Genomic DNA, 26,904 nt, shown 5'->3' on the forward strand with positions numbered 1-26,904 from the left:
GTTTGAAATTGGGTGTGTCTACAACGTTCGGTAATAAACAAGGAAGGAACTGATTTTTTTCTACGGTGAACCAGTATAAATACTCAGGGTCTACAATTCCAAAATCATAATTTGGTAATACATCGAACCATCATCACCTCCTAAACATGTTTAAGTTTGTAAGTATTTTTTCTTTATTTTATAATGTTTTTTTAATTTTAATTTAAAATTTGTAGGTAGTAGTTGTCGCCACTTTGGCCTATGCCTCTGCCTCTGTAATCCCAAGCAGCGAAATCGTGCACCGAAGCATTGAGGCTCAAACCATCGTCGACCCACCCCAAGTTAAGACCATCATCGAAGCCGCCCCAGTTGTACACTCTGCCCCAGTTGTCCACTCTGCCCCAGTGGTCCACTCTGTCCCAGTTGTACACGCCGCCCCTTTAGTGACTGTGTCCGCTCCTGAAGTGCGCAAAACTGTTCAGGCCACCTCTATTGTCCACCCATCATCCCCAGTTGTCCACGCTGCTCCAGTTGCTTACTCTGCCCCCGTTGTTGCCGCCCCAGTATTGAAAGCCGCCCCAGTTGTGGTGTCCGCTCCCGTAGTGACCAAATCGCTGCAAGCTGCTTCCATTGTGCATGGTTCTCCAATTGCTTATGCCGCCCCAGTTGTGTATTCCGCCCCTGTTGTGGCCGCCCATGCATCTTTGCCTCTTGTGCATGTCCATTAAATTCTGTGATTCATATAATTCCTAATTCTTTTTTTGGGGTTTAATAAAATAATTTTTTAAAAAGTTTGGTTTGATTTAATGAAATATGAAGAAGAGTACCTACATAAGAATAAATTTTCTAATTTTAACTTATAAAAATAGTTAGATACTTGAAGAAAATATTCCTTAATTGAAAGATGTTTGTGTCTGTGAAGTGCCTTCAGTACTTTCATATATCCTTAAAGAATAAAAATAATAAGGAAAAGTAAATCTTTGTAAAATATCGTTAAATTAGTTTTGCAACTCCTCAATTCGGTAAATATTGTCAATTTTATGACGTATAATAACTATTTCCAGGCACTACTACGAAAATCCTTTTAATAGCACAAACTGTTTCTAAGACATTAACTAACGTTTTTCATTTCACAGAAAACTGCAGATGAGAAGTTACAAAGGACAATAATAGTAAAAGGCAGTGTATAACATTTTTTATTTATTTATTTTTTTGAATTAAGATAAACCAGTTTTGTGATCAAATAATATGTTCTTGTGATGATGTTGTTTAAAACTTTCTTTAACCGATCTTAAATTGTATTGTAAACTGTTTTGTTTGGCTTCTAATCGTCATTTATTTTTAAATTGATCAGATCTAAAATTGTCTTGATGAAGTTACAGATTCTCAAAATGATATTAGTTACTAGGTATATTCAACTAAATTCCAATGTGTTCCAGTTTCACGAAAATAGCATATTTTTAAGAACACCCTGTTTAATACACCTTAATTTTGTGTTTCTGCTGGTATTTCAAATTTACTAAAAATTCTCGCATTAACCTTTACACATATAAAATTATGATATAAAAACGTTCTACATGGATGACAAAAATTAAAAGTGTAAACAAATATGGGTTAGGTACTACGTCCTAAATACCCACAAACACTACATTACCTAGTATCTTTTTGATAGCTTTTACAATATCTTTCTTAAACCTGTTATACAGGGTGGTCCAGTTTTAAGTGTCAATAATTCACCATTCGATAGTCCAGCAAAAAGTAAGTGGACATGCATTATGCCATTTTCCTGAAGAAGTTGATATTAAGGGTAGAAATGACTTTACTAAAATTAAAGATCTAAAAGTCTATTTTCATAACTTTAATTGGTGTACAACTCAATTTTTTGGATTAAAACAAGTCTAGAGTTCAATGAAACACTGGTAACCGTTGAAATTCAATTTTCGGACTATTTTAATTCTAAAAAATAGTGTTCAAGACTAATATAGTGCCAAAATTTTTTACTTTCATCACTGAATGTGTTTGAAACTTAACTTTCACTATATTCACTGTTATAAATAGTTTTAAATTCGATTTTTCAGTGTTAAAATACTAAAAACAGTCCGAATTGCTTAGAAATGTGTTGCACCGATTAAATAAATGACGTTTAATAAATGACGTTTTCAAGACTAATGGACAGTGTACAAACTGGCTTTCAGGCCTGATAAGTCAAAACCTTGTGAAGATCGAGAAGAGCGTAAAAAACTCTATTTTTCAGGTTAAAATCAGCCTTAAAGCAATAAAAAATGTCTAGATATTTAAGAAATGGTCAAATTATTAACACTGAAGTGTGTAAAAGTCAATTTAAAATAGTGACAAAGCTTGAAATGGCATTTTAAAGTCTTTAGATAATGTACAAATTGTTTTTCCAATCTGAAAGCAGTTTTGAAGTCTTAAAAATTGTCCAGAGTTGTAAGAAAATGAAAAGCAAAGTAAAAAAAATGAAAAGTTAGTCTTCAAGTCAATTTTCATGAATCTAATGTCAATATCCTGTATTTACAACTATTTTCAAGACTAAAATATTGAAATGTGTTTTCAAATTATGAAACTGGTTCAGAGTCACCTTTTTGTGACCAACAAGTCCATTTTCAAAGTTTAAATGTGTGAATTTTTTGTGTGAAAGTTTTCCAACTTATCTGAAAACTATGACGACTGACTGCGGAGACAGTTTTTAAGCCTCTCAAGTCTATTTTCACAGTTTCCAAGTCAATTTTCAAGACTAATGTCTTTCAATTTGTCGGAAAACTATGAAGACTGGTTACAAAGACAATTTTTAAGCCTCTTAAGTTAATTTTCACTGTTTGCAAGACAATTTTTAAGTTGGGTTGGGTTGGTTTTGGTTCTTTGAACGTAATAACTCAATTATCTCGTAAACGAAAGTTTCAAATCAGAATTTTATAAGAAGTGGATGACCTAACCTAACCTAACCTACTTATTTTTTCAAACTGAACAAGAAAAGTAAGGTCTGACAGTTATGACAAGAAACGGATTTTTTTAACTGAACTTTGACAGTTTTTTTTGCTTAGGAAGCATTTGATTGGCTATCGAATAGTGAATTATTGACATTTAAAACTGGACCACCCTTTATACTTTTCTAGTTTTTTCTTTTTATTCTACTCATCATTTTTACCTTTGTTACATTAGCGAATTAAAATTTATAAACTAATTTTTTTGCAACCCTTCTTAGACACACTGTACTTGTTATATTTACTTTAAAATATTAGATAATACTAAAATGTCAACGTGAAATACCCTTAACCACACAATAATGCTTTAATACTTTTTGTTAGCCTTCAATTAGTTATTTCCGCAACACGCACTTTGTCAGTTTCACAATTTTGATCGGATAATATTTCTAGTGACGTCGTAAGACTTTATTTAGAAGTAACTTTCGAAATCCCCAAACGTCCAAACTTTCATCGCAAACTTTAGTTAGAAGCCTTCCATTTGTCACGAGGGAAAAAAGCAAATAAACTGTCAAGAAAGTGCTTTTTCACGTATTCAGAAGGACTTTACGTGTATGATCGCCTGATTGAACCAATACCCGCTTTATAATTGCGTTATTAACAATAGTGAATTAAATCAGAGTCTGTTACATCTTACTGCATCCAATTGGTCACGGTTTAATCAACCATTGGCCTGAAAACAATTATTATACGATAAAAAGTGTTTACATTTTAACGCTAGATTTTTTGTCGATCAAAAACCGAGGCCTTAACTGAACTGATTAAAAAACCTAAACACCAAGGTAAATTCCAAGTCAAGCGTACCTAAAATTCTAGTAAAGAGGGGCTGCAATTTGTTAGTATATATTCTGAAATAGTTTTCTAATTAAGACACACTCAGCATTTGTTTATTGTTGTGTTATCATCGTTTTACAGCTCAATCAATCCAAAATGCATAAGTTGGTAAGTAGTAGTGCAGCTATTAATTACACACCCTACATCACACATCTCGGGAAATTGAATTATAGCACCAAAAATCGATCAAGTTAATCTCCACTTTTTAATAGCTCCTAATTATCTTCCATAAACCTTATTTGGTAACTAGGGCAAATCAATAAATTTTAGTCGCACTCTTCTTATAAAAACTTTTTGAACTTAGGTTATCTTCTCCCTCTTGGTCACCCTGACTTTGGCCGCCGTTGTTCCCAAAGCTCCAGCAAAGCCAGAGGAGAAAAAGGACACCTCCCCCGCGGTGAAAGAAGTACCCCTCCACCCCCAAAAGGACCTTAAAGTCAACCAGGCCAAGCCAGAAATCACCAAACCAGTGGAGGAGAAAAGAAAGTCCGAAGTCGAGGCGAAATCCACCAAAAAAACGGAGGAACCAAAAGCACGTGAAGCTTTGAAAGAAGCACCCCGTAAAAATCCCAGTGGTACCCGAAGTGGAGCCAGTGGCAAGTTGGTGCAAGAGAGAAAGCACGTCCAAACTAGCAAAGACAACAAAGGACAGCAGACTAAGACTAACAGATCAGAGAAGATGAAGGCTGAAGAAGAACGCAAACAGTAAAACTTCTTAAATTATGCGATTTGTTGTAGTTTAGTGGATATTTATTTATTTATGATTATTTTATAGATTTGTGTTAGGTTGCATGCTTTAGTAAATAGATTTTTTAAATTAAAATATGTTTTTGTGATTTCTGTTTTTGAAATAACCGCAAATGCAATTTTACCCTTGATGGAATGATAACTAACACGCAAAGTCTCAAAATTTTTGATTTTTTCCATGTAATTCATTGTCCTTTACAAAGATAAGTGCGCGTTCAAAAAACCTAACCTTATTATGACTACTGACATTTTTTTTCTCTAAAATGTGTGAATTATAACATGCATAGTGGTAACGTTGCAACTGTCACAGAAAAATAAGTATGTTAGGTATATTCACTCAAAGGCCGCATTCGTTTTCAGACTCCATGGAGCGAGCAGAGCTTTTTAGACGTCACAATGACGTAGTTTGACAATTGGTCAATCTACGGTTTTGCCAAATTACGTCATCGTGACGTCAAAAACGCTCTGCTCGCTCTATGGAGCTTGAAAACGAATGCGGCTATAATAATATCAGCTGTACAGCCAGTGTTAGATATATAACGGTATATCAAAAAATAAACAATTTAGATAAGAAAAACAAAATTTATTTTACATTATTATACAGGATGTTTTTTAAATGATTGCGAAAAATTTTAATATACATTGAAAAATAATGCCAATTTGCTGTATAAGCCATATACTTCAAAAATACAAAACATTCGTGACAGATATCACGTGGTTTTAGAAGATAATTTAGCTAGGCAGTCACGTGACAATAACAGTCAAACAGTGACAGTAAGTCAAAATATCTGTCATAAATCTCAGAAACACGTTTTATATCAAATACTACAAGAAAACTTTTCTAAACCTTGACTTTTCCACCTTTTAGCACAGTTTGACGTTAGTGACAACTATCACGTGGTTTTAGTACACTATTTAGCTAAACGGTCACGTGATAATTGTTAAAATAACTGTCATAAATTTAAGAAACACTTCTCGTTTCGATAACTGTATTAAACTTAAATTCTTGCAGATTTTAGACAAATTTGGTTTTAGAGGATAATTTAGGCAGTCACGTGACCCACAGAAAATGACAATCTGTTTTAAGCACATTTTTGGAATCCTCATTAGATTTCCTATTCAATAACCCGAAAAAAGTCTACAAAAATTGGTACAGTCGGGTAGAAAAGCGTCAACACGGTTTGAAAAGTGTCAAACACAGTTTGAAAAGGTAATCAGGGATAAAATTGCCTATAAAACCCACTTGGAGTGAGAAAAATTACAAGTTCTAAGTACTTTTTTGGAATCCTCATTAAACTTCCTATTCAATAACCTACAAAATTTAGTACAGTCAAAAATAAAAGTGTGTCAAAGTTTGAATTGCCAGAATCATAAGCCGCATTCGTTTTCAAGCTCCATAGAGCGAGCAGAGCGTTTTTGACGTCACGATGACGTAATTTGGCAAAACCATCATTTGGCCAATTGTCAAATTACGTCATTGTGACGTCAAAAACGCTCTGCTCGCTCCATGGAGCGTGAAAACGAATGCGGCTATAGTTTGAAAGGACAGTCAAGGACAAAATCGCTGGTAAAACTCACTTGAAATAAGAAAAATGCTGTTTTAAGCACATTTTTCGAATCTTTATTAAATTTCCTATCCAATAACCTAAAAAAACATTACAAAATTTAGTACAATCAGGGAGAAAAGCGGTGTCAAAATTTGAACTGCCTGTTCAAAAAGAGTAGATTGAATACAAAAGTAAAAACAGGAAAGCGGTAGAAGAACCACAAAAACGGTAGACCTGGCAACATTGTGTATAGCTGTTTAGGGTATACTGGGTGTCCCACGATGAAAGAAATTGATCGATTTAAGAATAACCATCGATAGAAAAGTTTTACAAATTTGGTAACATAGTAAGTAAAGTCAACTTGCTCAATCCAACTAAAAATATTTTGAAAAACTTGCTTATTTTATATGAAGCACCTTTGCTTGTTCCTTTTTGTATGTTATGTAATATATTTTACTATCATACCTATTTAGAAAAAAAAAAGTTTTGTCTGACACACTTTTTTGGGACATCTGGTAAAATACAAATAAATTAATGCTTAAACAGATGTTATCTTTTTTGAGTGTTTTCATTTTTACTGTTTAATTTTTTTAAGTTTTCTCTGTCGCTTCTTGCAACCCGAAATAAAATACACTATAAAAATCAAATTGTTATTTCTAATAAGAAAGGAAGATATTAATCTTATCAAGGTTGAAAAAACAAGATCTTATTGGATTTAGTAATTACAATAAACCAACAAAGTAAGTACAAATCTAATTTACATAAATACGTGATTGCTCTCAGCGACCTCAAGAAGTCATCATGATTGATTTTTTCGTTTCTATACTCTATAAGGAGTACCTACTGTCCTTGTTCACCCAATTTCCGTTGTTTGGAATCTACTTCACGGCCATTGGTAAAGAAGATGTAAATTTCTTTGATTTTTCATCATACTGTACTATTTGTTTTTCTTTAAATTCAAACTGACGCAAGATATAATTTATGTCAGCACATTATGTTAATCAAAAATTAGGTAAATGCAATTTTTTTCGTATGGCAAGGTGCACCCATAAATCTTGCCTGTTTAAGTTGTTGTGAAACCTCGAAGACCTTCTTCAACACGGTTTTTAAGTAATATTGACTCGTTAAAAAAATTGGGGCCCCCAAAACTTAAGGCGGGGATATTATTTTAATATATAAATGAGCCACACGGTAGAATGACCATCAGTTTCAAGTTTCTGAGCGTTGTTATCAATTTGAAACCAAAAAAAAAAACAACATGTACGGTTTGGTAAGCAGTTTGTTTTTAATTTTTAAATTTTAGAGCAGCTAAAGAGTCACAGTTTTTTCGATAATAAATTTATTGATTCCAAAATCTAAAATTTTCCCAGACAGTAGAGTAATTTTAGGTTGTAAGAACGTTTCACACGTTCCTACTTTAATTTCATTTCTATATTTTTATGTTTTGTTTCTTATTGAATTTATTTAGACTATTTTAATTACACATTCTTTTTCAGATTGTATTCGCCGCCGCCTTGGCCTACGCTTCTGCTGGAGTTGCAGTACTCCAACCAACAGTGATAGCCCATTCTGCTCCTCTAGTACCAGTACTGAAAACCGGACCTGTAGTAGCCATTCAGCCCGCCCCTGTAGTACCAGTAATCAAAACCGCCCCAGTCGTAGTAGCTCACGTCCCTGTAGTGCCGGTAGTAAAATCCGGCCCTGTGATCACCAAAACCATCCAATCTCAGTCCATCGTTCATCCGTCTCCAGTATTAATTCACTAGTTTGTAATTCACCATCATGTAAATACCATTTTATTTAAACGGAAGTAAATAATTTAACTAAAGTTTAGTTTTTAATTTGGTTTTCTCCTCAGGCTGATTTTAGCCTCATTTACCTGTTCGTTTCTTATTTACGACGAGCGCCAGTTGCTGTGATAAATCTCGTAAACAGACAAGGTTAAGGTGAACTGGATGGAATTGCCTTGTGATATTGGCTGCAATTGTGTCTGTGCTGTGGGAATTATATTCATTTAAACGTTTCTTGAACTAATCAGTGCCAAATTTGGGTAAATACGACCATTAACAAGCTTTTTAAACGAATTAAGATTTTTTTTTAAAAAGTGGAACAAATTCTTTTAATATCTTTATTAGGCATTTAATTGAATATTGAATTACTCCATAAACGACAAACTCTAAAAAAAGCACTAAAAGTCAAATGTGGCTTAATTAGAAAGAAATGTAAAATGTATTTTGTTGATCTACTAAAAAAGCAGTGATAGTAATAAGCCTAAGAATGACCATTTTACCTCTATGTCGTATCACTCAAAACAAAAAGAAACTAGACAGGAAAAAAAGATGAATATCACAAAGTGTTGGACAAAGAAACAACGCAAAAAGAAAAAATGAATAAAAATTAATAGAAAGAAAGCAAATAAATAACAAAAATAGTACAATATACTAGAGGAAATGGTAAGAAAAACTCTTCGTATAAACGACATTAAAAATAGAATAAAGTGAAAGGCCAAATAAAAATTAGATAGAAAAGTGTAGATATAAAGAAAGCCAAATAGAGTTAAAGAGGAAAAATATGAAAATAAAACAAGAGTTAGAGAAGAAAAAAGAACCCGCATGTTAAAAGGAATGCCCGATAGAAAATACTGAACCTATTTTTTGTCTTACTGAAGTGTTTTAACAAAATGTCAAGAAATTTTTCAATATTAGAAGAAATTGGTAAAAAGTAAATAGGAGAAGTAGTAATATCAGAGAACTAACAAGTAAGAGAACATAAAGAAATAATTTAAGTCTTTGAACCTCTGAAACAGAAAAAAATAAAAAGATAACAGAGAAAAAATGCAAGCAAATAGTAAAATCAGCAACATAAAGTGGACAAAGAATGAAGAAATTGAGAGAAAATTAAAACAGTAAGTAAGATCAAAAAATAGAACCTTTGAAGAGAAAGGATGATGAAACTCAGTTAAACAACAAACAAGAGAAGAAAGAAACGTTGTGAGAACTATTATTGTAGGGTAAAGCCTCTTGACTATAATTTAAAATGTTTTGATTGAAGATAAAATATATAATTTAAAAATAAAAAAGGCTAAAGACCATAATAGGAAAATAGCAGAAAAAGAGTAAAAGAGAACGAAAAATTGAGGTGGGGAAATAGAACGAAACAAGAATATACAGGGTGGTCCAGTTTTAAATGTCAATAATTCACCATTCGAAAGCCCATCAAAAAATAAAGTTTCCCAAGGAAAATACAGTCCATACATGTTCAGTTTAAAAAATCGGTTTCTTGTCATAACTGTCAGACCGCTGGAGCAATTTTAATCAAATTTAGAACAAATTCATAAGAAATTAATTCTGATGTTAATGACGTTTGTCGAAACTGTCCAGTGGTGGTGGAAAGGTTCATTTTTCTGCCTTATTCTCTACGTCAATGATTATTTTTCAAAAATTTCATTTTTTTTACTTTACTTGTTCAATTTGACAAAGTAAGTATCTCTTATAAAATTCTGACTTGAAACTTTGAGTTATTACGTTCAAAGACCCAAAACCAACTCAACCCAACTTAAAAATTGTCTTGAAAACGGTGAAAATTGACTTAAGAAGCTTAAAAAATGTCTTTGTAACCAGTTTTCACAGTTTTCAGACAAATTGAAAGACTTTAGACTTCACAATTGACTTGAAAAATGTGAAAATTGACTTGAGAGACTTAAAAACTGTCTTTGTAGTCAGTCGTTATAGTTTTCAGATAAGTTGAAAAACTTTAGTAGCGAAAATTGACTTGTAGCATGAAAAACTACTTTATCTAGAATTTTTTACTACAAATTCATACATTTCAACCTTGAAAATTAACTTGGACACCAAAAAGTGACTCTGAACCAATGAAAAGTGACATCAGAAGCTTAAGTTTTGCATTTGAAGTAAGTTTTCATAATTTGAAAATACATTTCAATATTTTAGTATTGAAAATAGTCTTAAATACAGGATATTGACATTAGATTCATCAAAATTGACTTAAAGACTAACTTTTCAGGTTTTTTTACTTGCTTTTCATTTTCTTAGAACTCTGGACTGTTTTTAGGGCTTTAAAACTACTTTCAGCTTAGAAAATCGAGTTTTATGGTTATCTTCACCAAGTTTTTGACATAGCAAAATTAAAAAACTATGTTTACATGGTCCATAGCCTTAAACATGCCATTTCAATTTGAATTTTGGAGGTCTGTGTCTTCCTTAGGAAGCGTTCTTCAGGAAAATGCCATAATGCATGTCAACTTATTTTTTGATGGGCTATCGATTGATAGTGAATTATTGACATTTAAAATTGGACCACCCTGTATAGGAGTAAAAAAAATGACGTTTCAAGAAATGGTTACGGATTAACATTAAAAAAAGAAAAGAAAACTGTTAAATGAGTAGAAAAGAAAGTTAAAAAAAGAGTGAATTCTCAGAGAGAGAATTCGGATTCTTCTCAAAAATTCTGATTGAATGAAAAATTTCAAGCAAAATAAAAAAAAGGAAAATGGGATAAAGAATAAAGATGTGAAAGTGTAAACAGTGAAGGAACGAGAACGGAACAGCATAAATGGGAAAAATAAGGTAATTAGCGACATAAAAAGTGGAAGAGGATGAAAAATAATGGTTTTGATGAAGAAAATCCAAAATGAGTAACAGCGTAAAGTACGTAAATTTTAAAAATATGAAATGAAAGGAAAAGTAAAAAAGTTAGTGTAGAGAATAGTGAGAAAATAAAGAAGACAGCTCCAGAACGAAACAAAAAGCAAAAAATTCACATGGAGAGGAAGAAAGAAGAAATTGCTTGAAATTTAGCGCACAGAAGTGAAGAACAAAAGACAAAGTAGATACCATCAATTCTAGTTAATATAAATTGGAAGCTAAAGATTAAGAGGAGATTAAGATATTTAAAAGAAAGGATAATCTCCGGAAGATTGAGAAACTTGTTTTGCAATTAAAATTTTTGACTTAGTAGTAAAGAGATTCTAAAGGTATTATTTGCTAGAGAGGATTATTCGAAAATTAACTTTAAAAATTGAATTGTAGAGATTTAAAGTTTCAAACCGTCGAGTCAAAATAAAATGGATTTCCCAGATTGGGGTAAGTCCAAGAAGAGATTACTCTAAAAAAAGTGACCATTGTCGTGCTCTCCAGATATATTGTGAAAGTTTCTTGTAAAGTAAGTGAACATTCAGTGGGATTTTCTTAACTATTCTAAAAGCTATGATTAAACATTTGTTTTAGTAACTAGTAACTGAAAAGCATTTAATTTGTACATTTTTCACGACTTTGCAAAGTGGCAAGAATAGCCCGAAACAAAAGCAAAACTTTGGCCGCAATAACAACCGAGCACTCTTAAATATTCAAACGCAAAACCCGAGAGAGACCAACTTACCCCCGAGGGGTCGAGCTTACCCCTGAATCGGTAAGCGGATCACGTTACGCCACTGCACTTGAAAAAGTTTAATTCGTTAGTAGCGCCGTTTGGACCTTCGGGCGCCTCGAAGACAGTTTCCATTTCGGCTGCTTTTATTTTTATTTTTTTTCACTGTAACTGTTTCGGACACACACTTAACACGGTAAGCACTCGGGGGGGTATTTAAGTTAATTTCAAAGTTTCGAAAGATTAGTTTACCTGCTTTTGTTGCAGAAAAATCCATGCAATTAAATAGATTGGTCAAGGAAAAGCAGCAAGCTGAAAGCTGCTTATTTTGATCAATCACAGTACTTTTTAGCAGGTTAGCAGTTTTATATCTTGATAAGCGCAAGATATAGAAACAATATTAAGGCAGTTAAGACTTACCCGGGTGCAGAATGCACGTTAAACTCAAAAGAATCATAAAGAAGAAAGAAACCCGGTTAAATATAGAATACTTAAAGAACCAGGAAATACGGAATGAGCTACAAACAAGAATAAACAAAAATCTGGAAACACTTGAAAGTAAGGAAGAATATCGGAACTGCAGAAACATAAATGAAAAATGGTGCGGAATTAAATCAGCCCTATTGGAACCCTCAATAGACATGTTAAAGAAAGAGAAGCCCTCAGGAAGGAAAGAATGGATAACTGGCGAAATCCTTGATCTCATGGATAAGAGGAGAAGCTATAAAGGAAAAAATTAACAACGATATACAGAAACACAACGAATACTCCGCTCAAAAATCAGGAAAACAAAAGAAGACTACTATAAACAAAAATGCGAAGAAATTGAGAAATTACAAGCCAAACATGATAGCTTCAACATACACAAAAAGATCAAAGAACTCGCCGGCACCAATAAACAAAAGCAACTCAATATATTATACAACAACAACGGAAAAATAGTCACAGAAACAGTACAAAAACTAGAAATATGGAAAGACTACATTACACAACTATTCGAAGATGAAAGACGACAAACCAATCTTGATAATATAGAAGGGGATTTAGGCCCGGACATAATTAAGGATGAAGTGACATATGCACTGGAGATGCTGAAGAACAGAAAAGATGCAGGTCCGGACCAAATGCCAGTGGAGATTCTTAAGCTGATAGAGGAAGACCGGATTCATATTTTGGTAGAATTAATCAATACCATATATAGAACAGGAATAATACCAAATGACTGGTTGTTATCAACTTAAATAACTCTTCCAAAAAAGAAAAATGCCAAGCAGTGCTCTGACTACCGTACCATTAGCTTGATGGCTCACATATTGAAAGTCCTGCTGAAGGTAGTCCATGGTAGAGTATTCAGGAAAATAGACATAGACATCGGCGATACACAATTTGGATTCCGTAAAGGCCTAGGAACAAGGAAAGCAATAGTTTCACTCAATGTCCTGTCACAAAGATGCCTAGATATAAATCAAGACATATATACAAGCTTTATAGACTACAATACAGCTTTCGATAAAGTGAGGCATGACTTGCTCATAGAAACATTAATAAAGAGAAGAATAGACCTCAGAGACATAAGAATAATATCATACTATGGTCAAAAAGCAGTAGTACGAATAGAAGACATGACATCAGAAGAAATAGAAATACAGAGAGGTGTTCGTCAAGGGTGTATACTATCACCAATCCTCTTTAATCTGTACTCGGAGGACATAATAAATGGGGCACTTGATGATCAGAACATAGGCATTAAGATCAACTGCATGACAATAAATAATCTGAGGTATGCTGACGATACAGTTATTCTGGCTGGAACATACGAAGATCTGCAGACGCTAATTAATAGAATGGACGCTGAAGGTAACCGAAATGAGGAGATTGGAAGCGTTTGAGATGGGGGTATACCGAAGAATACTGAGGATTTCATAGGTGGACAGAATAACCAACGTGAAAGTGATGAGACGTATGAATAAGGAGAGAGAAGTTATTACGACAATTAAGGCCAGAAAATTGCAATATATGGGACATGTGATGAGGGGGGAAAAGTATCGAATATTGCAACTTATTATGCAAGGAAAAATCGAAGGAAAGAGATCTGTGGGGAGAAGACGTAATTCATGTCTGAAGAACCTTAGAGAATGGTTTGGTTGCAATAACAACGAACTATTTAGAGCTGCGGTCTCAAAAATAAGAATCGCCCTGATGATTGCCAACCTTCGAAACGGAGACGACACCTGAAGAAGAAGTAGTTTTATAGCTTTATGGAGTGATATTTGACAGTTATTACCATTGTGACAGATCAAAATATACTCAGAATGCACAGTTACACGTCACAAATACCAAAAAACAACTCATGAAACTGAAAAATGATGATAAAATGTATAACAAAATTGTTTCACACTGATTGCTTTTAAACAAGTTTTGTAGTTTTATAGCTTCATGGAGAGGTATTTGACAGTTTCCAAGATTATGACAAATTGAGACTAGTCTGCCAAAGGCTGCCCAGGAAAGGCCTATTCTTCTTGTGATTTCAGAACATTGATTTTCTTTGCCAAGTTGAATTTTGTGGCCTAAGTAAAGATATTCCGAGACAACCTTCAGGGGTTGGTCGTTAACGATCATCTGGATGTCTTCTGTACGGCAAATCGTAAATGGTTTAGACGCACTCCATCGATATTAATCCCGTTCTCTTGCCAGTCAAGCTTTTTGGAGACCTGATCCTCCAGGGCAAGGGTAAAAAGTTTTGGTGAGATGGTGTCTCCTTGCTTTACTCCTCTTTTGATTGGAATACTGTCGGTTTTTAACTCATCATCTATTTTTACATGAATGGAAGCGTTATTATAGATTTGTTTGATGAGGTTTGAGTATCTAGAGTCGATCCTTGCATGTAGTCTTTTGGTAGTCGACGAAGGCTTTTTCAGTAAGAGTGCGAAGTGTCTGCAGGTATTAATTTACAGAATTGCTAGATGATGGTCAATGTAGGATGTAAGAAAAAATGAAAAAGAATCAAAAGAAAAAACAGAAATAAATAAAAAGCGGTGTGCACAAAAATATATACTAGAGAAAAAGGCAGGAAAAACCCCTCGTATAAACGACATTACAAATAGAATATAGTGAAAGGCCAAATATGAATTAGATAGAAAAGTGTAGATATAAAGAAAGCCAAATAGAGTTAAAGAGGAAAAATATTAAAATAAAACTAGAGTTGGAGAAGGAAAAACAACCCGCAGGTTAAAAGGAATAGGTACAAGATAAAAAAAAATGATTAAAATATAAATACAAAATGTATGTGAATAACACCCTTTCTGCTTATACCAAACACGTACTGAACCTGTTTTACTGTATTTTTTACTTTGTTTCTTCTTTTAACAAAATGTCAAGAATTATTTCAATATCAGAAAAAATTGGTAAAAAGTAAATAGGAAAAGTAGTAATATCAGAGCACTAACAAGTAAGGAAACATAAAGAAATAATTTAAGTCTTTGAACCTCTGAAACAGAAAATAATAAAAAGATAACAGAGAAAAAATGTAAGCAAATAGTAAGATCAGCAACATAAAGTGGACAAAGACACTAACGACAAGGAATGAAGAAATTGAGAGGAAATTAAAAAAAAATAAGTTAGGAAAGATCGAAAAATAGAACTCTTGAAGAGAAAAGATGATAAAACCTAGTGAAACAACAAGAAGCGAAAAAAAGAAACTTTGTGAGTGAGTTGTGATAACTATTATTGTAGGGTAAAGCCTCCTGACTATAATTTAAAATGTTTTGATTGAAGACAAAATATATATTTTAACGATAAAAAAGACAAAAGGTTATAATAAGATAAAAGCAGAAAAAAAGTAATATATAATGAAAAAGAGAACGAAAAATTAAGGTGGGAAAATAGAAACAAACCAGAATATAGGCAGAGCAGTAAAAAAAGTGACGTTTCGAGAAATGGATACGGATTAACTTAACAAAAAAAAAAAGCTGTTAAATGGGTAGAAAAGAAAATTAAAAAACGAGTTGTAAATAAAGAGTGAATTCTCACAGTTGTTCAAACTGTGCGAATTCAGATTGAACGAAAAATTTCAAACAAAATAATAGTCTGCAGGTATTAATTTACAGAATTGCTAGATGATGGTCAATGTAGGATGAGGAAGCTGGAGTAATAAATAGTATTTCTGCTGGTAAATCAGATTTTCTTAATCCTACCAATCGAGTTTCTTTCCGCTGTCAATCCGCATAATTTCAATAATATAGAAGCAGTTTTGCATTTACTTTAGTTCTATAAAAAGAAAGCAAACGAATGCATCTACTTGAAACTTAAAGTGTAATTCAAAGTCACAATGGTTTTAAACTCAAACTCGAAACTCTCGGTAATTAACCCGGCTATGTATAGGAAGGCAAAAATCAATCTCGCAACTTGTGCGGAAACTTCCAGACTGTCCCTGGAAAGTTTATGGGGCTTTGATATTGTCTCGGCAACATCTTGACCCTAAACTTCGAGCCCCGACAAAATTAACCGTGCCACTTCTCGTTAAGGCCGAGTTTTCACCGTATAAGCAAAACTCGCTTATCATACGCGATCTTAATTATTAATTCTACCAGACGCACATAAAAAATTTGATCCGCTTTACTGTTGCAGTTGCAATTGCATTTTTTTTAACCTTCACACATCTAGAGCAAGTTATTTCTTGTATTGGAAGAAATTAGTTACAAGGATAATAACAAACAAGTCTAAATTAACCTGACAGGTAAGGTGAAAATTATCGTGGGGGTTGAATAATTATCTGGAGTGCACATATAAGTTTGTGGGTTGCTTTATGGTGCACATACAGTTCCTCTACTTAGCCAAGTGACTTTATACTGAAAAAGAAACTACAAACCAAGAAAATGTTCAAATTTGTAAGTATTTTGTTAAATTGTTTGTTTTAGCTATATTCTAGAGGCATATTTTTTATTACCAAAAAAGTAAAAATTAAAAAAAAAAATTGTTTCTACGACAAAACTAAAAAATTTAAAGTTTTAGGGTCAAAATAAAAAAAAGTAAAAAAAAATCAAAAATATTATCTAATTTTGGCAACATTAAATGCGTGAAATTTGGTAACATTTTACTTTACTTTTTGTTTTCCAGTTGTTAAAACATTTATTTTGCATCTAATTTAGCATTATTCTATAACATGTAAATTAATGAAAACAACTAACTGTCATCTTGCAAATAGCTGTCAACATTTTCAATATAACGGGTGGCCCATTTAAAATAGTGCGTTATTTGATAAATTTTCAAAATTTAAATTTCTTCTATGTGTATGTCAAACTAAAAATAAAAAAACGACTGAATAGTGTTTATTTCCTGTTTTTTGATAGTCTAGTACATTTTTTTATGTTTTATTATAACTTATCAAATTGATATTTTACTTTGATTTTACCATGAAGATTAAATTAGTAGTCAAACATTCTGTCTTTGTGAACCACCCCAAACACTTTCATACCTACAATTTTTTGATATTTTATTATTAAATAACCATTACAGTTTTTGTAGTGGAATATTTTATACAGGGTGGTCCAGTTTTAAATGTCAATAATTCACCAATCCATAACCAATTAAAAAATAAGTTGACATTCATTATGTCATTTTCCTGAAAAGTGCTTCCTAAGGAAAAAACAATCTTTCAAATTTCTGTTTAAAAAATCGGTTTTTTGTCATAACTGTCAGACCGTTGGAGCAATATTGATCAAATTTGGAACAAGCACTTTATTACACGTTATTACGGTCAAAGACCCAAAACTAACCCAACCCAACTTAAAAATTGTCTTGAAAACGGAAAATTCACTTAAGAAGTTTAAAAAATATTATTGTAGCCAGTTTTCATAGTTTCCAGACAAACTAAACGACTTTAGTTTTGAAAATTGAATTAGAAAAGATAAAAATTTCAGAAGCTTAAAAATTGTGTTTGTAACCAGTTTTCATGCAAATCGAGAGACTTTAGTACTAAAAATTGACTTGTAGACATAAAAACTACTTTTTCAAGAATTTGTTACTACAAATTCATACATTTAAACCTTAAAAATTGACTTGAACCCCAAAATGTGACTGAACTAATGAAAAGTGACATCAGAAGCTTAAAATTTGCATTTGAAGTAAGTTTTCATAATTTGAAGACAAATTTCAATATTTTAGTCTTGAAAATAGTCTTAGATGCAGGACATTAACATTAGATTCATGAAAATTGTCTTGAAAACGAACTTTTCGTCCTTTTTACTTTGCTTTTAATTTTCTTCGAAATCTGGACTATTTTTAGTGCTTCAAAACTGCTTTCAGCTTGGAAAATCGAGTTTCAAGACTATCTTTACCAAGTTATTGACATAGCAAACTTAAAAGACAATTTTTACATTTACATTTTTACACAAAATGGCATTCGAAGCTTTGTCACTATTAAATCGACTTCTAGACACCTCAGTGCTAAAAATTCGGGTATTTCTTAATAAACTAGACTGTTTTTAGTGTTTTAAGGCTGTTTTCAGTGCCTCAAATCGAGTTTCAAGACTATCTTTACAAAGTTTTTGACTTATCAGGCCTAAAAGCCAGTGTGTCCACTGACCATAGTCTTGAAAATGTTATTTCAAGCTTCTTCACTATTAAATTGACTTCTACACTCATAGGTACAATAAATTGTAGCACCTCTAAGAAATTTAGACTTTAGTGCTTTTTAAGACTGAAAAATCGAGTTTAAGACTATTTCCAAAAGTCAAGTTTCTTCAGTAATAAAAGTAAAAAATCTCATTAGTCCTAGTAAGGTCCGTTCTAGCATTAAAAGTCAACTTTTATACTATTTTTAGTAGTAAAAAATGAGTTTCATGCACAATACAATCTTTGTCATGATTTCCGGACTTTTTTTAGTTCTTGAATGCCAGTTTCAGACACTCAACCAGGATGGCAGTCTGAGAAAGCGAATCATAAGACCATTCCTAATAGTAAAAAGCAAGTTTTTAGACTATTCAGTACAAATTTGGACTTTCACAAGTCTTGAATGTTGAATGAATTTTTTAAATTGAAATTTGGAGGACTGTATCTTCCTTAGGAAACATTTTTCAGGAAAATGACATAATGCAAGTCAACTTATTTTCAACTGGACCACCCTGTATAGACAATTCTTTACATTTTTCTGATACAAATAATAATTGTTTATTTAAATTAAACATAACAAACAACAAACAAAATTTTAAGATAACTTTTCTGAAGCTTACTACAATAATTATTATGAGATGTATGAGTGATCAAAATCAATTTTTTATTATATATTATAAACACTTTAATTATTAAGTTGACAGAAAAATTCTACCCACATATTATGATGGTTATATTAAATTACAAATTTTTAACTAATTACATTTGTCAGGTTGTCTTAGCCGCTGTTCTCTGCTACGCCTACGGCCTACCACAACCAGGTCTAGTGGCAACCACTCACGTGGTTGCCCACCCAGTTATAGCCCACCCGGTAGTGCCGGTGGTAAAACCTCTCGTCCAAGTGGTTCCCGTAGTCAAGACGGTACCCGTAATCCATCATTCTGTGGTACCAGTTGTGAAAACTCTTCATCCAGTTATTGTCCATTAAAGTTACTTGTATAATTATTATGACAAAGTTATATTTTATTCGTTTTTTGTTTGTGCAAAAGCTTGTTTGTGCAATTTGCTAAATATATATAAATGCTATTTATTATCTGAATGATGTGTTTTACTTAATCAATTATTGACAAACATGATTGACTCTGTCATAACAAATTTTATAAAACTGGAGATACATAAGAAAGAATGACTATCATATTGAGAAACATTTTGTGATTTGATTTTTTTTTTGCAAAAAGTGTTGACAAAAGATTAGTAAAAAAAGTGACAATTGTGTCATATAAAATCAAAAATCCCAGATTTCTCTGGATTTGCATCCATCTTCGCACCTTCCCCTACTTTGGTTTGTTAAGTTAGGTTAGGTTACAATGGAAATTTTTGTATGATATGACATTTCAGTCACAAAACTAAAACGACTTGCCACATTGTAATAAAACATTTGAAATTATCCACGTAAATTTGGTTTAAAGCCATTTTGCTGGTTTACATTTTTTCCGAATTAAAAACTAGGTTAAGGCAAAAGCCGCACATGACTAAAAACAGGCACCGTAAATTTCGGCTCTTTTAATAAAAGTTCCATTCAGTTTGTGAGGCCGTAATAATTCTGGGGGCTTTTGTTTCGATTCCGCTTGGGGCAGTTGTAGTGGGTCCCCCCCTGTTTCACGTAACCCTGTATAATTCATACCGTCAAGGACTGCGCCACGTTTTTAAAAATGGAACGCAAACCTTGGTTTGGGAAAAAAAACACGTGCAGATGAATTATGAATTGCAGAAATTAACAAATAAATCAATTTTGTTAGTTCCGGAGTTGGACAATTTTACTCCTACCTTACTATTAGTCCTATTTAATCGCAATGCAGTCGAAATAAATTGAAGGTGTAGACAATTTTTATTAGAAAGTAAAGAAAATTTGATGATTTATTAATTTTAATGAAACTTTGACTTGCTTGTGCTATTACAATTTGCTCTGTAATTCATAGAACCATCGAATCGAGTCGCCAAACTGTGTATCATTTTAAACTGGACACCCTGTATATCTTCAGACCCGTATAGTATAAACCAATATGTGTTTTGTAACGTACCTGTCGAGTGAAACTGCTACCAAACTGTAGACTGAAGCAGCAACAGATACACCCTGTATATAAGGTACAGTCTTGCACATCCACCATCCAAGCACCCATGCTGAAAAAAAAACAGTCGAATGTTACTAAGAATAGATAAACGTAACTGGAAAAAAAACACAAGCAGTGAAAATAAAAAAACTAAAAAAAAGATAAATTAAATTAGACAAATTCACATGGGAGTAATTCCATTCATTAGAAATTACACGGTAGTAAAACAATTTTATTGTTAAAATTGCATTATTGTTACTGCATATTAATTATTACTTTTTTATTAACAAAATGAATGAATTTACAATTTGGCAAATAACTCAATCGTAAGAATGAAAGGAAAAGAAGAAAAATAAATCTAAGAATATGTAGTTTAGTTGTTTTCCTAACAAATGTTGATTCTGTTTTAGTTATATTGTAAAAACGTCGATTGTTCCAGGAAAGTGAAGGTGTTAGACGAGAAAACATTTTAATCAGAAGGTCAATGTTGATCGATTTTAGCATATTTGCCATCACCAGACCATGAATATCGTCGGAAACGAGTCAGCCAGTAACTTTTTATGATTAAAGTGTGAAAAGCTTCACTTTTACTTTTTACATGAAAAGGATACTTGGAGTATTGAGACAAACTCTTTTTTGTAGAAAATTATTTTATGGTAGTCTGGTTAACTTTTTCAGAAATATAATAATTTTCAAGCTGCTGGACACTCTAGATTTAGGTCTAATGTAGAATCGGTGAGAAAACTTTTGTCGATTTCACATGGCCGTCCTGAATTTTCCCAGCCTTCGTCTTATCTAAACTGAACAGGATAAATAGGAAAAAAGCTGAGAAAATGACGGCATAGGTGATTAAACAGGAAACGATCTTCCAAATTGCACATTTGGGTCAGGGTTGACCGCCTGTTGGGCCACTTGTTTTCCCATCCGGATGTTAAATCTACACTTCTTACATCATCCCGTCGACGTATATTGTGACGGGTTTGGCAAACGATTTTCCGTTTATTGAAAAAGCTTCGCTGAAACTAGGCCACTTAGGGAGAAATCGAATGTCTTATTTGTGTCACTTCGAAAAGAGTTATGTTTCAAAATGTAGTCAAAATCAGCTTTTTTACTTACTTACCAATAGATGCTTCTATTTCAAAATTAAAAACAAATAGGAGTAGTCCATCAAGAAATAAAAAAAACAGTCAACCAGTTTCGGGTATAGAAATAACTATCTTCAGGAGGTCACAACTTCTATTTTTCACAAAAATTGAAATAATGGGGGGTTTTAGGCGTCTTTTTTAAGATTCAATCACCAAGTGGTCTTAAACAAAGTATCACAACACAAATCCTACCAGAAAAATTTAGACAGTGGTAAAAACTAAAATTGTAAAATACTCGTCACGTGACAGGAAAAATGCAATTTCTGAGATTGTAACACTGTAAAGGCAAAGTGACACTAGTTAAAAACAGTCACGTGAACATAAAAAAGTAGTTTGAACTGTAAAAATTTGCTAAATGGAATTTAGACAGTGGTAGAAACTAAAATTGTAAAATACTCGTCACGTGACATGAACAATGCCATTTTTGAACTTGTAACCCTGTAAAGGCAAAGTGACACTAGTTAAAAACAGTCACGTGACCATAAAAAGGTAGTTTGAACTGTGAAAATTGGCTTAATCCAATTTAGACAGTGGTAAAAACTAAAATTGTAAAATACTCGTCACGTGACATGAACAATGCAATTTTTGAACTTGTAACACTGTAAAGGCAAAATGACACTAGTTACAAACAGTCACGTGACCATAAAAAGGTAGTTTGAACTGTGAAAATTGGCTTAATCCAATTTAGACAGTGGTAAAAACTAAAATTGTAAAATACTCGTCACGTGACATGAACAATGCAATTTTTGAACTTGTAACACTGTAAAGGCAAAGTGACACTAGTTAAAAACAGTCACGTGACCATAAAAAGGTAGTTTGAACTGTGAAAATTGGCTTAATCCAATTTAGACAGTGGTAAAAACTAAAATTGTAAAATACTCGTCACGTGACATGAACAATGCCATTTTTGAACTTGTAACCCTGTAAAGGCAAAGTGACACTAGTTAAAAACAGTCACGTGACCATAAAAAGGTAGTTTGAACTGTGAAAATTGGCTTAATCCAATTTAGACAGTGGTAAAAACTAAAATTGTAAAATACTCGTCACGTGACATGAACAATGCAATTTTTGAACTTGTAACACTGTAAAGGCAAAATGACACTAGTTACAAACAGTCACGTGACCATAAAAAGGTAGTTTGAACTGTGAAAATTGGCTTAATCCAATTTAGACAGTGGTAAAAACTAAAATTGTAAAATACCCGTCACGTGACAAGAAAAATGCAATTTCTGAGATTGTAACACTGTACAGGCAAAGTGACACTAGTTAAAAACAGTCACGTGACCATAAAAAGGTAGTTTGAACTGTAAAAATTTGCTAAATGGAATTCAGACAGTGGTAGAAACTAAAATTGTAAAATACTCGTCACGTGACATGAACAATGCAATTTTTGAACTTGTAACACTGTAAAGGCAAAGTGACACTAGTTAAAAACAGTCACATGACCATAAAAAAGTAGTTTGAACTATAAAAATTTGCTAAATGGAATTTAGACAGTGGAAAAATCTAAAATTGTAAAATACTCGTCACGTGACATGAAAAATGCAATTTCTAAACTTCTAACACCGGAAAGGCAAAGTGACACTAGTTAAAAACAGTCACGTGACCATGAAAAGTTAGTTTGAACGGTGAAAATTGGCTTAATCCAATTTGGACAGTGGTAAAAACTAAAATTGTAAAATACCCGTAACGTGACAGGAAAATTTCTGATATTGTAACACTGTACAGGCAAAGTGACACTAGTTAAAAACAGTCACGTGACTATAAAAAAGTAGTTGGAACTGTAAATCTAAATTGATTCGAATAAGGATCTGGAATTTGAAATATAATACACGCGAAATATCGATTTTTAACAAGAACCTTTTTTGTATAAAAACACACAGTTAGAGTAATAACTAATATGAAACAAGTCACCTGAATTTTCAGGAAAATCATAGGGTTCCACAGGAGCCTGGGAGAGAAACAATAAACTTGACAACAAAGAAAATCAAAACAACACACAAAACTCAACAAACAAACCCATATTTTTCTATAACCTTAAACTTTCTGAAATAAGTTTATTTTGGTTTCAGTATGATCTTCTTACACGTTTTATTCACTGTAAAATATATTTTGTAGTAGGTTTACCTTTAAGATAATACAGAAACCAAACTGAATGCATAGCTTTTACCTAATTGGGACGGTAAACAAATATGGAACGGTTCTGATGATAAAACTATGCGAACCGCTACAATATTGCCATATATCACCGACTCCCTATTTATTCGCAAATTAATGCAGTTTAATTTGTGGCGAATCCGAGGAAGTTTAAATATTCGCGGTCGCAAACAAATGTAGCGGAGGTCCCTTGATTAAAAGGATATTATTTAAACTGACGGCGTATTACACACTCATAATACAGACGAATTTTCGCCTAGTTTGGAAACAGAAAACTTTTTTTAAACCTTAAAAATTACCAAAAGTTGAAAAAGTATAGTAATGGCAAGTCGAAGCTGAAGAAAACGCATACAATTCATCTCAAACTTGCACTCACCTGCAGATTCCCAAGAATTGAAAAATCCTTTGAAAAATATACCTAATTAGAACCTTTTTGGGTTCGTTGAGGATTTTGGAGGGTGGATAGATACATGGCAAATGCAGTCGCATGAGTATTTCGAGCATGCGATTGGCCTTCACCCCGTTTGCGGTCCATCAGGAGCTCCACATATTCGATTTTCATGCTTTGGCGAGCCAAATCGTATTAACCGGCTTCAATTTGACGCTAAATTATTGTCTCTGTCCGGATACGTAATATTTTCCACATTGAAGCGGTTTTGTTTCCATTGTTTTCGACCCTGTCCACGGTCAACATGCTATATAAACAAGCTGTATAAATTTTATAGCAAGGTCAGGCACTCTTGACTACTTGGTGGCCAAAAATGATGTACCCAAACGTTCGACGTATAATTTAGTTGTATTTTTAGTTTAGTTAGTTTTTATTAGTATTCGCCATTAGAAAGAGGATAAAAAATACTACAAAATATATTTTACAGTGAATAACGTGTAAGAAGATCATACTGAAACCAAAATGAACTTATTTCAGAAAGTTTAAGGTTTTAGAAAAATATGGGTTTGTTTGTTGAGTTTTGTGTGTTGTTTTGATTTTCTTTGTTGTCAAGTTTATTGTTTCTCTCCCATGCTCCTGTGGAACCCTAAGATTTTCCTGAAAATTCAGGTGACTTGTTTCATATAGTCACTCTAACTGTCTGTTTTTTAAACAAAAAAAGGTTCAGGTTAAAAATCGATATTTTGCAGTGTTTTATATTGCAAATTGAAATCCTTATTCGAATCAATTTAGATTTACAGTTCCAACTACCTTTTTATAGTCACGTGACTGTTTTTAACTAGTGTCACTTTGCCTTTACAGTGTTACAATCTCAGAAATTGCATTTTTTATGTCACGTGACGAGTATTTTACAATTTTAGATTTTTCCACTGTCTAAATTCCATTCAGCAAATTTTTATAGTTCAAACTACCTTTTTATGGTCACGTGACTGTTTTAACTAGTGTCACTTTGCCTTTACAGTGTAACAAATTCAAAAATTGCATTGTTCATGTCACGTGACGAGTATTTTACAATTTTAGTTTCTACCACAGTCTAAATTCCATTTAGCAAATTTTTACAGTTCAAACTACCTTTTTATGGTCACGTGACTGTTTTTAACTAGTGTCACTTTGCCTTGACAGTGTTACAAGTTCAGAAATTGCATTTTTCATGTCACGTGACGAGTATTTTACAATTTTAGGTTTTTCCACTGTCTAAATTCCATTTAGCAAGTTTGTACAGTTCAAACTACCTTTTTATGGTCACGTGACTGTTTTTAACTAGTGTCACTTTGCCTTTACAGTGTAACAACTTCAAAAATTGCATTGTTCATGTCACGTGACGAGTATTTTACAATTTTAGTTTCTACCACAGTCTAAATTCCATTTAGCAAATTTTTACAGTTCAAACTACCTTTTTATGGTCACGTGACTGTTTTTAACTAGTGTCACTTTGCCTTGACAGTGTTACAAGTTCAGAAATTGCATTTTTCATGTCACGTGACGAGTATTTTACAATTTTAGGTTTTTCCACTGTCTAAATTCCATTTAGCAAGTTTGTACAGTTCAAACTACCTTTTTATGGTCACGTGACAGTTTTTAACTACTGTCACTTTGTCTTTACAGTGTTACAATCTCAGAAATTGCATTTTTCATGTCACGTGACGAGTATTTTACAATTTTAGATTTTTCCACTGTCTAAATTCCATTTCGCAAATTTTTACAGTTCGAACTACCTTCTTATGGTCACGTGACTGTTTTTAACTAATGTCACTTTGCCTTTGCAGTGTTACAAGTTCCGGAAACTGCATTTTTCATGTCATGTGACGAGTATTTTGCAATTTTAGTTTCTACCACTGTCTAAATTCCATTTAGCAAATTTGTACAGTTCAAACTACCTTTTTATGGTCACGTGACAGTTTTTACTACTGTCATTTTGCCTTTACAGTGTACATGTTCAGAAATTGTATTTTTCATGTCACGTGACGAGTATTTTACAATTTTAGATTTTTCCACTGTCTAAATTCCATTTAACAAATTTTTACAGTTCAAACTACCTTTTTATGGTCACGTGACAGTTTTTAACTACTGTCACTTTGCCTATACAGTGTTACAATCTCAGAAATTGCATTTTTCATGTCACGTGACGAGTATTTTACAGTTTTAGTTTTTACCACTGTTTAAATTGGATTAAGCCAATTTTCACAGTTCAAACTACCTTTTTCTGGTAGGATTTGTGTTGTGATACTTTGTTTAAGACCATTTTGTAAAAGCCTAAAAAAATACTCTATACAACTTTTATCCCAAAACAGTTCTACAACTTCAAGCTCTAACATTGATGTTCGGCAAATGCTAACATTGTATCCTTACCGAAAATCGTATAGACATGAAATAAACCGATAATGGGATGAATAAAACCTAATTATTGTTTTAACGAGCTGCACTGGCAACTGCTTCCTCAAGAATCTCAAAAAGGAAAAACTTCCGCGTTCTGGTTACGATTGCTGTAAACCGGTCCAATTTCTCTCTTTTTAAGGCAATTAGAGAGCATAAATGAAAAAAATACACGAAACCTTTATGGACGCTGTGTCACAAACTTCGCAAGAGACAAATGGCCATTTGTTCGTTTTCTCCTAGAAGCATACGTTTAACTAAAAAGAGAATGTTAGTCTTTGCAGTTGTGCAGACTAGATATTATGGAATATTTTGTACTAGAATGACAAAAAAATTGAGATAAAAGCACCCTGATCAATAACCGGTCTCACACAAAAGGCTTTTGTTGAAAGTTATAAAAGAAGGAAAAATGTCCACCAGTTCATAAAAGATAGATCAAATCCGCTAAACTGAATTGTCAATGAATTGATGAAGGTCAACTTGCACAATGCACTTGTCAATCAAACTTTTAATACCCAAATTCGTATCCCCAACATTCCGATTTTATTCGGTGAACTTTGACTTTCA

At 32.8% G+C, this 26,904-nt stretch overlaps 4 protein-coding genes and 1 long non-coding RNA gene across 5 annotated transcripts in view; 4 read left to right on the forward strand and 1 right to left on the reverse strand.

The window, feature by feature from the left end:
* The window catches only part of LOC145725173 (neuropeptide SIFamide receptor-like), a 100,521-nt gene that overhangs the window by 16,693 nt on the left and 56,924 nt on the right, over positions 1-26,904 (reverse strand). The window contains exon 3 of the mRNA XM_081973811.1: positions 20,185-20,284. Coding sequence (XP_081829937.1) covers positions 20,185-20,284 — 100 coding nt within the window. The remainder of the gene's footprint in view (positions 1-20,184; positions 20,285-26,904) is intronic.
* On the forward strand, positions 12-770 carry LOC145725250 (uncharacterized). The gene is made up of 2 exons (XM_081973940.1): positions 12-158; positions 216-770. The coding sequence occupies exons 1-2, from the start codon at positions 147-149 to the stop codon at positions 705-707; spliced, it is 504 nt and encodes a 167-aa protein (XP_081830066.1). The 5' UTR covers positions 12-146; the 3' UTR covers positions 708-770.
* LOC145725267 (uncharacterized) lies at positions 3,765-4,651 on the forward strand. The gene is made up of 2 exons (XM_081973963.1): positions 3,765-3,923; positions 4,120-4,651. Exons 1-2 carry the CDS (start codon positions 3,912-3,914, stop codon positions 4,522-4,524), a joined length of 417 nt encoding a protein of 138 aa, XP_081830089.1. The 5' UTR covers positions 3,765-3,911; the 3' UTR covers positions 4,525-4,651.
* Positions 7,218-7,937, forward strand: LOC145725283 (uncharacterized). The gene is made up of 2 exons (XR_014177218.1): positions 7,218-7,379; positions 7,606-7,937. It is a non-coding gene; the product is annotated as an uncharacterized LOC145725283 (long non-coding RNA).
* LOC145725289 (uncharacterized) lies at positions 16,132-19,202 on the forward strand. Its single transcript, XM_081973992.1, has 2 exons — positions 16,132-16,380; positions 18,876-19,202. Exons 1-2 carry the CDS (start codon positions 16,369-16,371, stop codon positions 19,089-19,091), a joined length of 228 nt encoding a protein of 75 aa, XP_081830118.1. The 5' UTR covers positions 16,132-16,368; the 3' UTR covers positions 19,092-19,202.

The sequence above is a fragment of the Ips typographus genome, linkage group LG1 (genome assembly GCF_016097725.1).
Source record: "Ips typographus isolate SLU linkage group LG1, UJ_Ityp_2.0, whole genome shotgun sequence".
Taxonomy (NCBI): Eukaryota; Metazoa; Arthropoda; class Insecta; order Coleoptera; family Curculionidae; genus Ips; species Ips typographus.